Source organism: Callorhinchus milii, unplaced genomic scaffold (genome assembly GCF_018977255.1).
Source record: "Callorhinchus milii isolate IMCB2004 unplaced genomic scaffold, IMCB_Cmil_1.0 Scaffold28, whole genome shotgun sequence".
In the NCBI taxonomy this organism is placed as follows: domain Eukaryota; kingdom Metazoa; phylum Chordata; class Chondrichthyes; order Chimaeriformes; family Callorhinchidae; genus Callorhinchus; species Callorhinchus milii.
Window position 1 is genome coordinate 3,433,801 of NW_024704769.1, and position 16,641 is coordinate 3,450,441.

At 50.4% G+C, this 16,641-nt stretch overlaps 1 protein-coding gene across 2 annotated transcripts in view; it reads left to right on the plus strand.

The window, feature by feature from the left end:
• The first annotated feature begins 464 nt into the window (after positions 1 to 464).
• nsd3 (nuclear receptor binding SET domain protein 3) overlaps positions 465 to 16,641 on the plus strand; it is a 32,901-nt gene continuing 16,724 nt past the window's right edge. For both annotated transcript variants that reach the window (XM_042344481.1, XM_042344482.1), the window contains exons 1-5: positions 465 to 695; positions 7,828 to 8,537; positions 11,118 to 11,274; positions 13,018 to 13,172; positions 13,764 to 14,285. In XM_042344481.1, coding sequence (XP_042200415.1) covers positions 7,872 to 8,537; positions 11,118 to 11,274; positions 13,018 to 13,172; positions 13,764 to 14,285 — 1,500 coding nt within the window. In that variant the 5' untranslated portion in view covers positions 465 to 695; positions 7,828 to 7,871. The remainder of the gene's footprint in view (positions 696 to 7,827; positions 8,538 to 11,117; positions 11,275 to 13,017; positions 13,173 to 13,763; positions 14,286 to 16,641) is intronic.

Below are 16,641 nucleotides of genomic sequence, written 5' to 3' on the forward strand. Positions count from 1 at the left end.
GACTACATTTCCCAAGCTGCGTCACGGGCGGAGGCGGAAGTGAGGGACGGGGGGGAAAAGGCGGGCTGCGCGGGGCGGCTCAGCCAATGGGAGCGCGGGGTTTGGGCGCTGAGCGCGGCCGGGGGCCTTTGTGCGGCTCGCGACGAGAGCGTCAACGGGAAGGGGGTGGGAGCGAGAGAGAGCGCGAGCGCGCGCTCGAGCGTCAGTCAGTCAACCTGAGGGGAGCGCGCGAGCGAGTGAACGAACGAACGAAGGAGTGAGTGAGTGAGTGAGGGGAAGGGAGTCGGTCAGGAAAAAGAAGAGGGAGTGAGGGACCGACCGACCGACCTGGAGTAGCCTTGACAACCCCCCCGCCCGACAGCGAGCGGGGCCTCTGAGGGCACGGCGGCGGCGGCGGCCTACGACGACAGCGCGGGCGGCAAGAGGAGAGGCGAGGCCCGGGCCCAGGCTGTAGGCCGGCGGCGGCGGCGGTAATGGAGCTCGGGGCGGCTGCAGTCAGGCTGTGCTGAGGCGACTAGGCCCCGAATGGACATCTTCCTCTCTCTCTCTCCTCTTCCTCCTCCTCCTCCTCTCGGCCGTTGGTCCGCTCCGCTCCGTCCTCCCTCGCCACTCGCCAACTCCCGACCCGAGCCCCGAGCCCCGAGCCCGAGCCCGAGCTGGGGACTTGAGTGTGTAGAGAATGGAACAAGCTGAAGGTAACTGTGTGGGGGTGGGGGTGTGTGGGGGGAACCTTCACCCATTTTGTTTCATGTTTCTCTCCCCCCTCCTCCCCCCGTTGTTGTTTGTTTGTTTGTTGTTGTTGTTGTTTCCTTCGTCTCCCTCTCTCTTTTTCCCCCCTCCTCCTCCTCCTCCTCCTTCCCCGCCGCGCGAGGATTGTTACGCGGGGGCAAACGACGCCCGTCCGCCCGCCCGCCGCGCAGTCACTACACTGCGCGGCGCGGAGTCCCGCGTGGAAGCCCTCGGCGGAGGCGTCTCGAAGACGCGGGCGGCGGGGGCGGCGTTCTGGCGTGGCGGTGAGCCTCGCGTTTCAGATGACGCCGCCACGCCGCCGCCGCCCGCCCCATTCGCGAAAATCACAGTCACTACACTTCACGGCGGATTCCCGCGAAGCGCTTCGGGACGTCTCGGAGACGCGGTCGCATGTGAGGATCGTCGTTCTAAATGCGTATTCTGTTCTGCATCGCGGCTTCGCGACGTCGCAACGCGCCCTAATTAATAGGATGTTATCGGGTATTTTTTTTTCCTTCTGTTTACTCGGCTGTCAGCAAAGAGCCCGGGTTGTTAGTCGATTGGCGGATCGCTTACCCGGGGCGGGCGGGGTGTTGGGGGGGGGGGGTGTAACGTAATAATCCCTTCAAAAATAAATAGATAATAATTATTCAGTCACGCAATCCACGGCTGTTTGTGGGACACAGTTGTGTGCAATCGGCTGTCGTGTTCGGCCCGCGACATATAGTCGCCACACTTTACAGTATATTCTGTGAAGCGCTTTGAGACGTCTTGCCGACGTGATAGGGCGCTGTATAAAATTCAAGGATTATTGTTATTAATTGCTATACATTACCAACATGAATGTTAATAATGCAAAAAAGTTCAGCCAAGCTGGGGCTGAGTGTGTCGAGAGTGGAACGAGCTGTTTTGCGTGTTTTGAAACCTCCGCCCATTTTGTTTCACGTTTTCCTGCATCCTTTCGCTCCTTTTCTTTTCATTTCGTACATGGATATCGAAAACATAAATGTTGAAAATGCCAGAAAGTTCAGCCAGCCCCGGGGCACGGCTGGGGCTTTTTTTTTTGTTTTTTTTTTTTAAAAAAAATTAAATGTGAAACATTAAAAATGCGAAGTTCAGCCGGGGCTGGGCAGGATAGGGCATGACGCGTAATGTGTGCGTGTTGAGGTTTTGGAGGAGGTTGGTTGGGTACAATGCTTGATTTAAAGGGGCAGTGGCAGCCATATTGCTGCCACTTTCTGTCTCTCTCTCCCCCGCTTTTCTCTCCCCGCGCCCTCCCTTTCCCTCTCTACCTCTTTCTTGTTTTCCCCGTACGCCAGGATACAATGAAGTTGCAGCGCGTTTGGTGTACGCACAAACATCTACCTCCCCTCAACCTTTGGCAAGCGTGCACAAAATCCAGCCGTTCGAATTTGTTTTCTGTGTTTTTTTGGCTCGGCTGTGCGTGCGTGTGTTTGTTTTATTCCTCTCTTATCACCCACACACGCGCGCACATACACACTTCCATCTCGTTTGTGGAAGGACAAATCAAATGATGTAACTGGTAAAATTAGTCAAGAGGCAGCGAGAGAGAGAGAGAGAGAGAGACCCAAGTTCATGACTTAATAATTATTCCAAAAAGCAGGTGTTGTTTTTTTTACCTTGTTGTGGGTTTAGATAGCTGGCTTTTAAGGATGACATTTTCAGGAATGTTGCTGATGTCAGTTTGTAAAATCATGAATGTTTATTGAACCTCTCTTTAAACTGTTAATTAAGATGAAAGATGCACTGACATGCTTTCTTACTCTGGATTTAAATTCCTGGTGCACCATTTCACTTTCCATTTATTTACGTGTCGGGAAAGCTATTTGAGTGACACTGGCTGTGAAAAAGAAATCCGATTATGCAGCGCTCTGGAGGCATTGGTACGTTTACAATGATCATAGAAAGAGAAATATTAATAGCATAGATGGTGCATAAACTCTCCCAGTCAATCCTGCTGACTTTTTTAACATCAACTTGGTATTTACATCAGTAAAAATTCTTGGCATAAGAACAACGGTCGTTGTGCGATTTCCAATAACTCACTTCCTGATTCCCTTACGAGTTTTGTGTACGTAGCCAGAAGGAAGTTCAGAATCTGCCTCATCAGTCTAAAAAGAAATATGAATCTTCACCAAAACAGAGAGTTCCAGTGTGCTTTTATATGTACTCAATCCACCAGAGCTAGATGTCAGCACTCTAAACACAGCCACTACACACACATAATAATAATATAATATGTCGCCCACAAAATATAGTCAGTTCACTTTGCAGTACATTCTGTGAACCACTTTGAGATGTCGTGAAGACACAGTAAGGCGCTATATCAAATGCAAGGATTATTATATTACTCAATTCACCTGAACTAGGTGCAAGTATTCTAAATGCAGCCACTGCACGTATACAACACAGTATTTCCTCTGCAGCGCTTGTGAGATGTCCCCCTGACATGAAAGGCACTACGTCAAATGAAAGGATTATTATTAATCCCGTCCGAGTCAGACGTTTACAGGTTCGAGTCCCACAGCAGGTCTTTAAACTTACAATCTAGGTGACTCTCCAGTGTAGTGCTGGGAAGTGCTGCATTGTTGGAGATACTGCCCTTTGGGTGAGGAGTGAAACCAAGGTCTCGTCTACCTGTTGGAAAAGAGAAGAGAGTTTGGCCCAGAGTCCTGACCACCAGCCAACCCGATAGAATTGGCCATTCGCATCATGACTATTTGTGGGACTAAAGGGGCTCATTTCTTTGCAGAAACATTCCAGGAGTTACCAGCAATGATGAGGGTGAATCCTGGCTAACTCTCTTCCTCCCCATTCCTAGGCCAATCACCTCTGCCGTCTTGTTTTCACGTTAAAGTTCAGTGTCACGTCTGTCATATTGCAACTCGAGTGGAATCTGCCTGTCAGTCGCCCTTTGAAGAAATCTCACCAAAGAACGGTGGACTGTGATATTGAGTCATCTGTCATGTGCCACATAGCAACACCTCTGCTTGTGACACTGCCCTTGTGAAGTGCTCCGAGACGATATCTGACGTGAATGTCGTTATACAGATGCAAGTTGTTGCAGTTGAATTGCACCTGCCACTCTCTCTGCATCTGGTCCTTTAATACCTAGCTTTGTTTTCTTTCAATGCCAAGAGCAGCCCCAACAAATGTGCAGGGGGATCCGAGGCTTGGTCACGCACCTCTTTAAGCCTCGACTCAAGTGTCGATAGACCTGCATACACAGGCAGACAAGGCTTGGCGTGTGTGTTTGATGGCAGGTACCGACAAGCGCAATGATTTGCAAACCAGCTTGGTTGACTTAACAAAATAAATGTTTCTTGATTGAATGTTTCCGGATTGATGGCATCAATCTATATGCTGTTTTGTTATTTCCATGATTATCTTGTGGGCCAACCAAAAAGCTGGGCCGCCGCCGCTGGATAAATGCAAGGATTATTATTATTAGAGGCCGAGCAAATGATTTGGGATATTTGTTGCACGCATTGCTCTGCAGCGCGATGTTCGTTGCGGTTGGAGCGAATGCTTGTCATGGAGTTTTTGGGTTTTTGGCTTCTCGGCTGCTTGTGATTTGGCCAAGGTTCATTGGTTTACCTCGTTTACATGACACTGTGGGCCGGTGTACTTCGTCTGTGTGTGTTCTGTGCCAGGCTCAGTTGCCAGGTTGACGGAGGTGAACCACTTACTACCCTGGGATACCGCGTGTCCTGTCCGTCCTCTCGTCCCATCATCGGGAGCCATGCTTTCAGCCACTATGCCCTGAAACTCCAGAAAACTCTTTATCCCTCCATCTTGCCCCCTCCTTTCCCATCTTCAGGTCTGGCCTGAAAACCCTCCTCTTCGGCCGTGCCTACGGTCGCTTCCCCACTCCCCTCCCCTCCCCACCCCCGGTTCAGAATCGTGCTCCACCACTGTCGAGCGCTCTGGGACGCTGCCCTGCCTAAATGCAAGTTGTTGTTGTCCAACCGTAGGCGCGGTGGTGTTCAGGTAACTGGCCATAACTCTTGTGTGCTGCTTTGAGCGCCGTTGGAATTTGCAGGGATTTTAAAACCGGGCGATTCAGAATCTGTCACTCAGAATCTGGTCGGAGTGCGGTTTTATGTGTGGAATTGGAATGATAAGCGCATGACGTAATTTGAGAATGAGCCCCTTACACACACACACACGCAGACAGACTCTCCTGTCTGGCTTCAGTCGCTACCAGAGCGCTGGATCAGACCTTTCTGACGATTTCCTTTTTTTGTGGAATTGAGCCCCGAGTCATTTTGAGAGAGAAAAAAATACCGGACGAATGCTGGAAAGCTGGTAAAGGCGAAAAAATCTCCAGCGTGTCAGTCAGGCCGTGAAAGATAATTTACCGTATGGGGTGCGACCCTTTAAAAGGACAGAAATTATAGCCGTCCGTTTCTTAAAAGCACTTTTGGCTTAATAAGGTTCGTTTCCAGTCACAGCCAGAAATGCTTGTGTGTTTTGTGAAGGCGGAAGAGCTGGTAATAATAATAATCATAACTGGTATGGGATTACAAGGCTAAATCGTATATGGGTGTTTTCATATGAAATGGTGAGGTACGTGTATGATGTCGATGTAAACAGGCTGTTTGACTCGGACCATGAGAGGAGAGGGCGTTGCTGTTAAATGAAAAAGCTTTAAACAGAAGTCAAAATGAGAAGGAATTCCGCTTCTCACCACTATACACTGTAATGTGTGATATATGTGTATATTTTGAGCCATTGAAATTTACAGCACATAGAAATTTATAGCTGTTGGCTATTATGTCTGCACCGTCTCTCTGAAAGAGCTATCCATTTAGCCCTGACCTGTTTCCGCCATACCACTTTATAGCTTATTTTTGAAATATTTGTCGGTTTCCTTTTAAAAGGTATTGTACGGTTCTGCTTCACTCTGTATTTTTGGTACTGCATTCCATGTCATAATAGTGTGTATGTGTGTGTGTGTGTGTACGTACTTGTGCGCGCGCGCGTGTGTGCGCGCTCCCTTAGTGGCTTTGGTAATGATCTTGAATATTCGCCCAGTCTCTGCCTCCTAGTTACCAGCTCACAATGAATGCAAGAGCCGTCTCACAATAACGTTAGCTATCGCGCCTGAAGACCTTCCTCTTCGACCGTACCTATGGTCACGTCCTCCCTCCGGCTTAGCGTCGTGCTCTGCCACTGTCAAGCGCCCTGGGACGCTCACCTGCGTGAGGGGCGCTGTATAAATGCAAATTGTTGTTGTCTGGGTGTTGCGGCGTTTAGTGATTCTAATTCCTCAGTTTCCCCCTCAATCTCCTTCCAGTGGCGATTACCACAGATATTCAAATATTGCTCAACATCTGTTGAATGATAACATTGCATTGGGAAATAAGTTAAACAAATTTGCAATGTGCAATACACACCGTTTGCTTTTAGCATATTAAGACTGTTGTCGCCTCAAAATTGGCGGAATTAGTAGCCCCTCGGTTTTAATGTCTTATCTGACTCCTTATCCGACAGTATAACTTCACCCCGTCATGGGGCTCGAACCCGCAAACTCCCGACTCAGAGACGAGAGCGCTACCACTGAGTCGGGCTGACACGCTTGCCGCATGTGCCTACAAAAATACACGGTCACTGCACTTCGTGAAGCGCTTCGGAGACATCCTCCCACCATGAAAGGAGCTATATCAAGTGCAAGCAGAGTAACAGAGCTTATATTTTTTTTGGAGCGAAAGGCAGGAGCAGACAAACATGTGTGTTATGGTCTTGATTCCCAGGTGTTTTTGCTGAAATAATCTTTTCCCCAAACGCCTCTGTTGTCTGGTCACCAGGGACAGGAGCAAAATTGTTGCTATGGAAAAGTCTTAAAAGTAGTGCAGAGCTTTCCTTTTCATCGAAAGAGCGTGAAAAAAAAAACATTGCTGAGCTCTCGAGCACCCAGTCAGCGGAGAATAAATAAATTTACGTTTGTGAGTTCATTTCACAACTAAAAGCGTTTGAGACGTCATTGAGACCCTTCAAAGTGCTCTACCGGATGTATTGTAAAGTGGAGGGACTGTGTATTTGTGTGGGCGAAACACGACAGCCAATAGCGCACAGCAGTGCCACACGGTCATAATTTTTTTTTGACTGCAGTCACCTTTCGCTGATTTTAAACACGTACTTCTGTGGCGAAAGAAGCAATTAGATCGAGTCCCTCTCCTTCTCCGGTGATCAGCCCACAACTGTGAAGCGGTTCGAGACGTCTCGGCCGTCTCGTTGGTGCGATGAGGCGCTTCAGCAAACGCAAGGATTCTTCTTGTGGTTTGACGGCGTGAAGCCGTTTGGCGTGTTGCACAAGGTTGTGCTCGGGAAAATGAGCAATTCCTCGTAGAAATGTTGTGAACGGTTCGAGCGTCGGCAGATTCTTACCAGCAGCAGTTCGGCAGTAAACAAACTCATCAGCTCAGGCCACGGAGTTCCCTGGATAAATCCCCGGCAGTCCCATTTGCATAAGATATTTTTGTCCGCGCTGGATGAAAAATAATACGCACAAGCTGACGCTCGCAGAGTAGTGTATTTTACTCCTCTGCCTTTCCCTCCATCGCAACGTTACAGACGGATCTGTGTGCACGTTTGGGCCCCGAATTGCACACACTGAAACAGTAATGTATCGGTCGGACTGATCAGGTAGTACTCTTGTCTCCGAGTCAGAACATTGAGTCACCTTGGAATCCCTTCATACCATAATCCTTGTGGTATTAATAATGGGAATGTCATTCACGCCTTGGCACCTCCCTACCTCTCCCACCCCCCCCGACCCACTACCCGTTGCCTCCGCTCGACCGGCTCCGGCCTCCTGCCGCCCCCATTGCAATTCGTTTAACAGTTGTGGGTTCGTGGTCGAATTTGTAGCAGATTATTATTATTATTATTATCGAATGCGAGGATTATTATTGTCACAAAACCACATTCAAAATGAGGTGTGCTTGTGGCTTTTTTTTCCCGGCTCTTTGATCTGGACGAGTAGTAACGTCGTCTCTTGTCTTTCTTCCTCCGCCTCCCCCCCCCTCCCTCCCTCCCTCCCTCCCCCAACCCCCACCCCTCACCCACCCAAAGGCTCAACAGGCGAGAGGGAAAGTTGAGGATGCGGGGGCAACACGATGGATCTCTCCTACTCATTCATGAAAGGTATCATGGGAAACACGATACAGCTGCCACAACAACTTATTGATTCAGCCAACATGAGGCAGGTTCCTGATGTTCTCAATGCCGCCAGTGGTATCGGGGAAGACAGAGGGCAAACCTACGAAGCTTCCTTACAGCAAGGCTTTATCTACCCTGCTTCCAGCGCTGACAGTATCCCACCAGTTACCAACGGCTACGCCAGCGTAAACCTATACGACGCCCCAAACAAGTACGCAGGATACTCTCAGCTGCCCAATGGCTCTGCCAACGGCTATGGAACGTACAGAAACTTGGCCTCCGCCGACTATTACGCGGTGGAGAACTGCATCGTCAAGCCGCCGGAGATCCAGGAGAAAGCGCCCTCGCCTCCTGCCTCCGAGCCCGCCACGCCAAAGAAGACGGGCTCCCCCGAGATCAAGCTGCGCATCACCAAGACCTACCACAACGGCAAGGCGCTGTTCGAGTCCTCGCTGTGCGGAGACCTCCTGAACGAGGAGCAGGCGCAGTCGCAGGCCCAGTCGCCCCTGGCGGCCGCCCGCGAGCAGAAGAGGGAGAAGAAGAAGAGGAAAAAGCACGACTCCTGCAGCGGGGAGGAGCAGACCAGGAAGAAGGTCATCAAAGCGGAGCCCGAGGAACACAAAGTGAGTCCTTTGCAAACGCTGGGGGTGGGGTGGGGGGGGGCAAAGCTCCACGTGCAGCCCTTTCCGTCCCGACGTATCGCTTTGTGATTTTTATTAACGGTGAGAGATTATCTCAATCTCTCTCTCCCTAATTCCCCCCCTCCCCCCCCCAACCGACCACAGGCAAAGGGGGCAATTCAGTCTCCGTAACCTTACACGTAGAATATGGGATGGGAAGGGATTTTTGCACCAGCGAAGCCTTCAGGGCTCCCAGTGGGGTTGTGCTCCTTGGGTGTGTGTATCTTTTTACATCCAAAGTGTAACGTTTATTTTAAGTAAAATGTATATATTTTAAAATGTGTTTATTTATTCAAAGGTCACCTCCTCTCCCCCACCCCCGCCGCCAGCTCTGGGTCAGGTTCTGCCACTGTTGAACGTTCCGAGATGCTGCTCCGTCCGGGTGTGAGGCGCGGCATAAATCCAAGTTGTTGTTGTTGTGGGTTCGCGCGCGTGCGTGCGAGAGAGAGAGAGAGAGAGAGAGAGAATGTTATTTTTTTTTTGATGGGCTTGTAAACCTCCCACGTTGTGAACGGAGGAGTTTGCGCTGGCACACTTACCGGGGGCTTGGACGGTCCGGTCCCTTTCGGAGTAACCTCGTCGCAGTTTGCACGTGCTGTTCGTGTGTTGTTTTTTTGGAAACTGTTCGGTGAAGCGAGCAGCAATTTCAGACGCGCTTCAGTATATTATAATTGTGCGTCGTTGCTTGTGAGCGTCGGTCCAGAGTGCGTTAACCTATTGTCATTCAGGTGGAGTCCTGTATTTCAGTGGTTAGAGCACTCGCTTTGCAAGTGAGAGACCTGAGTTCAATTCCAGGCAGAGGGCGAAACCTTGGGCAAGTTTCCTTACTCCACACAGAGCCTAATAATAATCCCTCCAAAACCCCAAAAACAGTAATAAATTGGTCATTTTCAATCTACGACACTTTGTGGGACACTGCTGTGCGCCATTGGCTGCCGCGTTCGCCCACAAATATACAGTCAATTCACTTTGCAGTGTGTTCTGTGAAGCGCTTTGGGACGTCCTCCCGACGTGAAAAGCACTATATCAAATGCAAGGATTATTATTATTATTATTGAGACAACTTCTATGTGTTGGGGGAAGTGGCTGAGGTGTTGGGTGTAAATCTGCCTGAGGTTTTTACCCTCGCACCGACACGCTCTCGCCTCACAGCGTGAACGCAGCACACACTTTGTGCCCAAACTTTGACCTTGTTGTTTTGCAGTTTATCGCGTTTTGTGATCACACACTTATCAGTTATCTGGTGTGGCGCTGTGTTAGCGCTCTTGAGGGGTGCCATATAAATGCAAGCTGTTGTTGTTGTACCAAGCTCAGCGTGGGTGTGTATTTAGTCCGGATTGGGAGGGGTCGGCAATGGGTCCTGTTTTGACAGACGCGGGCATGTTTCAGATCGGTGGTGAAACATCGAGGTCATCATTTGCCTCCCGTTAAGCGCTGTCTTCTTTCCTTTGACAAAGGGAAGCCAGCGCAGGAAACGGCTTGTTCAAAGCACATAACTTTCTGAGGCTTGGTAAGGGATTTGTTTATGTGCCGAGCAGGTTACAACTGGATATCCTCTGTGGTGTACAACAGGAAAAATCTGTTCAGTCAGGTCTGAGGTTTAATTCCCGCGTCCTTGCCGTTCGTTGCGCGAGATCCCCGCCAGCTTTGGCGTGAAATCGCTTGGCGGGTCAGGAACGACCGAGCAGGACACCAAAACTGTCAGCCTGGCTCGGAGGGTGGCACTGCTCGCCTCGGAGTCAGAATATCTTGGGTTCAAGCCCCAAGTCGGGACTCTGGACACGCCGCGGTGGAGGGGTCTGCAATGTCAGAGGTGTCATCCTTCTTGTGAGACTTTAATCCGAGATCCCATCTGTATGGATTCTAAAGATCCCAAGGCACTGTTTGAAAAAAGGAGGGTGTTCCTCCCAGTTAGGGTCCTGGCTAACAGTTCTCCGCGTATAAAATTGGTCAGGCCCGTTTGGCGTTCACTTCTGTCAGCAAATTGTCTGCCTTCTTCACTGGAGAGACTCGAGAGGGTGGGGTTGTTCTTCTGAGAGCAGAGAAGGTTGAGGGGGAGAGATGTTCAAAATTATGAGGGGTTTTGATAGAGTAGACACGGAGAAACTATTGCTTCTGGCGGGTGGGTCGGTAACCAAGAGGACACAGATTTAAGACAATTGCCAAAAAAAACGGAGGGGAGACGAGGAGAAATTAATTTACCCGGAGAGTTGTTGCGGTCTGGAATGCATTGCCTGAAAGGCTGGTGGCAGCCGATTCGATAGTAGCTTTCAAAAGGGAATTGGATAGGGACTTGAAAAGGAAAAATGTGCGGGGCTATGGGGTAAAAGCGGGGGAGTGGATAGCACAGGCACGATGGGCCGAATAGCCTTCTCCCATTACAAGTACAGCATTCAGCCTGCGCTCGGGTCGCTACCCTGCGTGGGGGGGGGCGCTATATAAATGCAAGTTGTTGTTGGTGCGTGATTCCTCTTCTATCTCCTTCCAAGCTACGGAGTTCAAACCTTACTCTCTCTCTTTCAGGTCCCTCACTTGCCAGCCTTCGGAGGCCAGAGTGCAGTTACAGCCCAGTACCAGATTGGGGATCTGGTGTGGTCCAAGGTTGGCACGTACCCCTGGTGGCCTTGTATGGTCTCCTCCGACCCCCTGCTGCAGATTCACACGAAGATCAACACACGAGGTGAGGCCGTCCACCCTCCAGACGCAGTGTTTTACAGCAAAGATACCTTCGCCAGAGCGAGAAGGTTATCCTCGCAAACACCTTCAGCTGCAATAACTCTGCAGTATAATAATCAGCCACTATGCCCCAAAACTCTGGAACACTTCCTCAAACTCTCCCTCTTGTCTTGCCCCTTCCTTCCCCATCTTCAGAGCGCACCTGAAGACCTTCCTCTTTGACCATACTTACGGTCATCTCCCCCGGCTCGGCGTCCTGCTCCGCCACTGTCAAGCGCTCTGTGACGCTACCGTGTGTGAGGAGCGCTGTGTTTGTTGTTGTTGTTGTTGTTTTCCTTGCATTTGATGAAGTGCGTTATCCTGTCCCATATACGGTGAGACTCATAGGTAGTGCTAGTGGTAGCGTTCTTGTCTCTGAGTCAGAAGGTTATGTGTTCAAGCCCCCACGTCGAGACTTGGAATCAGGGCTGGGGGTGGGTGTTGCATTGTCCGCGGAGATATTAAATTCCCCAAATAAATGGTGGAACGATGGTGGGATGTAGGGCATGAGGGACAAGCAGGAGGCTGAAGCCAGTCAAGCGGAGGTAGTGGGTTGGGAAGTAAGCAGGTCGGAGAGGGAGGGAGGTGCCGAATCATGAAGGGAAGCAGCAAAAATGAGGTGCCTGCTCTTTGCCAACTGTCCAACGGGGCATTGAATCGTCAACCAACGCAATCTGGCAGAGCAGATGCTGACATGGCAGGAGTGTACTTCCCTGGATATTTGCTGACAAAATACTGTAGCTTGTGGTTGACAACGCTTCAATACTAAGTGTGTGGAGGGGCGGGAGATAAGTGAAAGCTTATTTTAAGGAAGGAGTTTTTCTATTTGGTCCCACATTTTCCAGAAAAGCCTTTAGCCCTGCAGAAGTTGGCGTCCCATTGCTCTGTCTCTCTTTGTGGGGTTTGCTGAGAGGATTGTGCCTGGGGTCCTCTCCTCCAACTCGGGCCTGCTGTGGTGTTATCTCTTGTCCCCTCTGCTACACTGTTGAGAGCCAAGCTTTCAGTCACTGTTGTCCTGCCCGCTGGAACTCCTCCAACTCTTCCTTCTCTCCCAGCCTTCAAACCCCTCCTTAAAAAAAAACCTACCGTCCTTTCAGATAACATCCTCACTCTCTCCCTCGTTCTAGCTTACTCGGTGCTCCATACGGTTTGTGTAGAGCTCTTCGGGATGTTATCCTACATAAAAGACACTGTAGGAATCATGCCCTTCACGGCTGTTTGCAGGGACATTGCTGCGTACAATTTGGCTGCCGCATTTGCCTACACTTCGCTGTAAAATCTTGTGAAGTGCTTTGAGACATCCCGATGAAGTGAGAAGGCACCGTATAAAATGTAAGGATTATTTATTTCCTATTTAATTTTTTCTCATCGAAAACGAGGAATCTTTTAAGAGCGGTCAGGGGTCTGGCTTGTGGGGAGTGGAAATGTAATATTAATAGTAATAACAATCTTTGCATGTGAAAGAGCGACTTATCACGTCTTCAAGACGCCTCAAAGCGCTTCACAGAATATAGTATGGAGTGAATTGTGGTATTTTACGGGCGAAAGGCAGCAGCCAATTGCGCACAGCAGTGTCCCGCAAACAGCCGTGAATTGAGTAACCAAATTATTATTTTTTTTGGAGGGATTATTACTCCTGGAAAAGTGATCTTTTTTTAAAAAGAAGATGTAGCGTAACCTTTGGTAAGCTTTGCCGACTCTTGCTCAGGTGCCCGGGAATACCACGTGCAGTTTTTCGGGAGCATACCAGAAAGAGCCTGGGTTCACGAGAAGAGAGTGGCGCCTTACAAGGGTTGCTCACAGTACGAGATCCTGGTGGCAGAGACAGCCCGACAGGCCAGCAGCACAGCCGAGAAACAAAAGGTATTTATTTATTCCCAGACGCTCCATTCACACGTTCCCCAACCCACCCCTCAGCTCGGGTCGAAATCCCTGACTGTCCAGCACCTTGGGACATCGTCCCACAGCGAAAGGCGCGGTGTAAATGTAATTTTGGATTGTGTTGATGCAGCGCTTTATCGTGTCTTCGAGACGCCTCACCACAGGATACGCTGTAAAGCGAATTGACTGTGTATTTTGCGGGCGAAACGCGACAGCCAATTGCGGTGTCCCACAAACAGTCATGGATTGAGTAACTAAATTATTTTAAATTTTTTTTTGAAAAGATTCGTAAAGCAACCCACCAATCGTCTTAACAATCGGGTTCCTACTTACTGCTGTGTAAACAAAGGCGTGTGTGTAGAGTAAGCAAACTTGCCTAACGCTTCGCCCTGCCTGCCCAGGTATCGAACCCAGGTCCTCTCGCTTGCGAGGCGAGTGCTCCAACCACTGAGCTGCACAAGGCTCCACGCTGATCGATCCCCTTGACCAAGTGCCCAACTCCCTCGCCGTTCATTGTCGCTGCAGTATCCTTAACTGAGCCTGTCTGTGGCCTTCCCCCCCCCCCCCCCATAGATCCTCAAGCCCATAGCACAGCGAGTGCGTCCTCAATGGGATGTTGGCATCGCTCAGGTGGAGGAAGCGTTGAAGATGACCTTGGAGGACCGGATAGCACAGTACACCTTCATCTATGTCGACCCGCCACTCGAAACCTCGCTGGAGTCCAACAAGTCGCCAGCGACACTGAAATCCGAGGTGAAGAGGAGCAGAAAGCCTCGGATGTTCCCCAGGGCGGAGCAGGAGGAGTCGGAAAGGCACCTGGATTCTCCCAGCCCGGCCTCTGCGGGAGACGGGAACGGGCACGGGCACCCGGGCGAAAGGGAAGCCCCAAAAATGGCCTGGAGGACTGCAGCGGCCAGGAAATCGCTGCCGCCCTCTCTCGCCAACCTGAAGGTCGAGAAGAGAAACGGCGGCAGCTCGGACTGCGACGTGCTGCCAGTCGCTAAGTCCGATCAGGTACTGTCGGTCCAGGAGCAAGGAACCCCAGGGACCTGCGTCAATCAGTATTTAGTTGTCTCTAAGAAGGAACTTACAAGGGTAACTATTGAATGATCGTTTTAAACCAAAAAAAAACGTGGCGGGGAGAGGGTGGGGGGTGGGGGGAAGAGAGGAATCTTGTCAAGCAGCCAGTTTAATGTTTCCACCGATCACTGTGCTTCTCATCCCTTGTCCCCCTCGCTTGTGGCTGAATGGTATGTGCGTGTCGGTGCGTGGTTTTCTGTGTGCGCGTGTGCAGTTTTCTACGTCGCCTTTCACGTCGGGAAGACGGCCCAGCGCCTTGGGGCGTCCTCCCGACGTGAAAGGCGCTTCGCGAATGTAATTTTGTTGTTGTTGTTTCCCTGTGAATGTGTGTAGTTTTCTGTGTGTGTGTCTACTTGCCTAATTTTCTAAGTGTGCGCGCGCGTGTGTGTGTGTGTTTGCTTGCATGGATTTGTGTGCGCGTGCGTGTGTGTGAAACAGCTGGAATGGGTGGCCAGGAACTTGTGATAAGAGCTGAGGATTTATTCGGCGAGGGATTTCTTGTGTCTGCCAGGCGAGCGGAAGGCTTAGACTCTTCCGTTTCATCCTTCAAAGCCACCCCCACCCCCCATCACCCCTCTCCAGATTCCCAGAGCCAGGCCACCTGATCCTGAAGTGACACCGACTCTCTCTGCCCCTCCCACCCCCTTGCTCCCGCTGAGCACTGGCCTCAGAGACGAGAGAAGGGAATTTAGCCAAGATTCCCTTACTTTCAGTAGCGTGAGTTGAGGTAAGCAGCCAGAACGGGGAGAGGGAGCGAAGAACATAAGAATCTGCCCGGCGAAAGAAGACCAAGGTCCATCCGGTTCGCCTTCCACCATCCTGGTGTCCCAAACTATAGACTGTATAAACAGGCCATTGGCCCATCTAATCGGTGCCGTGTTTATACTCCACACAAGCCCCTCTTCCCCCCAACCAACATTCCTCTTATCCCCTTAACCAAACCTCTTTGGGATGTCCTCTCCACGTGGAAGGACAAATAGTCGTGTCCCAAACTGCATGTTGCAGCCCGAGATATTATTTCCTAACATAACAAAAGGAAGGAAGGGTTATTGGCAAAATGCACACAAGCACTTTGACTCTGACCTTTCCCTGGAGATCGAGTATCCCGTCACAGTTTACCTCCAGTTAGTGACCTTGGAGTCCTGTTACAGTGCAGGCACATCCCCAGCTATTGTGTGTTTTGAGTCCCTTTTCCAAGTAGAATTGGAACTTTACAACTGGACTTCACTGCAAATATCTGTTGATCTTCACACAGCTTGTCCAGCTGGGAGCCCCCTAACCCATTATCGCTTTGGGTCACGGGGCTCAGCACATGACATATCTACTGCAACGTGGAGTCTTGTTGATGTGCCGGAGCCTTGGGTTATTATGGAGCTTATATTGCTTCACCCGGTTTGTCTCCTTGGCGTCAATTTAGTCCTGAAGAGACCCTGATTGCCTTCATCCTCCTCTTCCTCTCCCACCTCGTCCCCTGCTCTCCCTTCCTCGCACCCCAATCTACCCACACACCCTCCCCCCCAGTTGAGACACAATTTTAGACTTGTTGCTTTGTTTTATTGACCTGGATCAGACGAAGAGAGAGCTGAGCGGATCCAATGGGATTCAAACCCAGAACTTTTGGCCCCATAGCAACTCAACCACCCAGTCTGTGTACAGTCTAAAGCGCTCCCTCCCTCTCCCCCGCTTAAAGTTTTGTTAAGTCATCTGTGCTTCTATTGTACTGTAACCCTGAAAAACAGTCAGTATTTGTACAATACAAACAATAGAATAAACCAAAGATGCAACATCACAGCGTTGAACGCTAATTCTTGAGGACAACTGTAAAAATCTCGACTAATAATGATCCTTGCGGTTGATATAGCGCCTCATCACGTTCTCGAGACGTCTCCAATCGCTTCACACAATGTACTGTCAAGTGAGTTGACTGTATATTTTGTGGGCGAATCGCAGCAGCCAATTGCGCACAGCAGTGTCCCTAAATTGTCTTGGGTTGAGTGACCAAATTATTGTTTTGTGGGATTATTCGCCCCCCCCCCCCCCCACCCCACCCCGGAAAAGCCATCCGCCAATTGACTAACAACCCGGTTCCTACTTACTGCTAGGTAAACACAGACGGCGTGTGAAGTAAGGCAACTTGCCCAACATTTCGCCCGGCCCGGGAATCAAACACAGGTCCTCTCGCTTGCGAGGCGAATGCTCTAACCACTGAGCTACAGGGCTCCGCTTGGCCTTTTGGAGTTTTGCGTTTAGCTGAAATTCTGGGGTCGCGCCTTAAGTAAGTCACTGGTAGCTTCGTGGCAAAGTAAGGTGTGTGATGAATAGCGGTGCTGTGGGTCTCAGCGTGATTCTCACACCCCCCCCCCCCCACCAC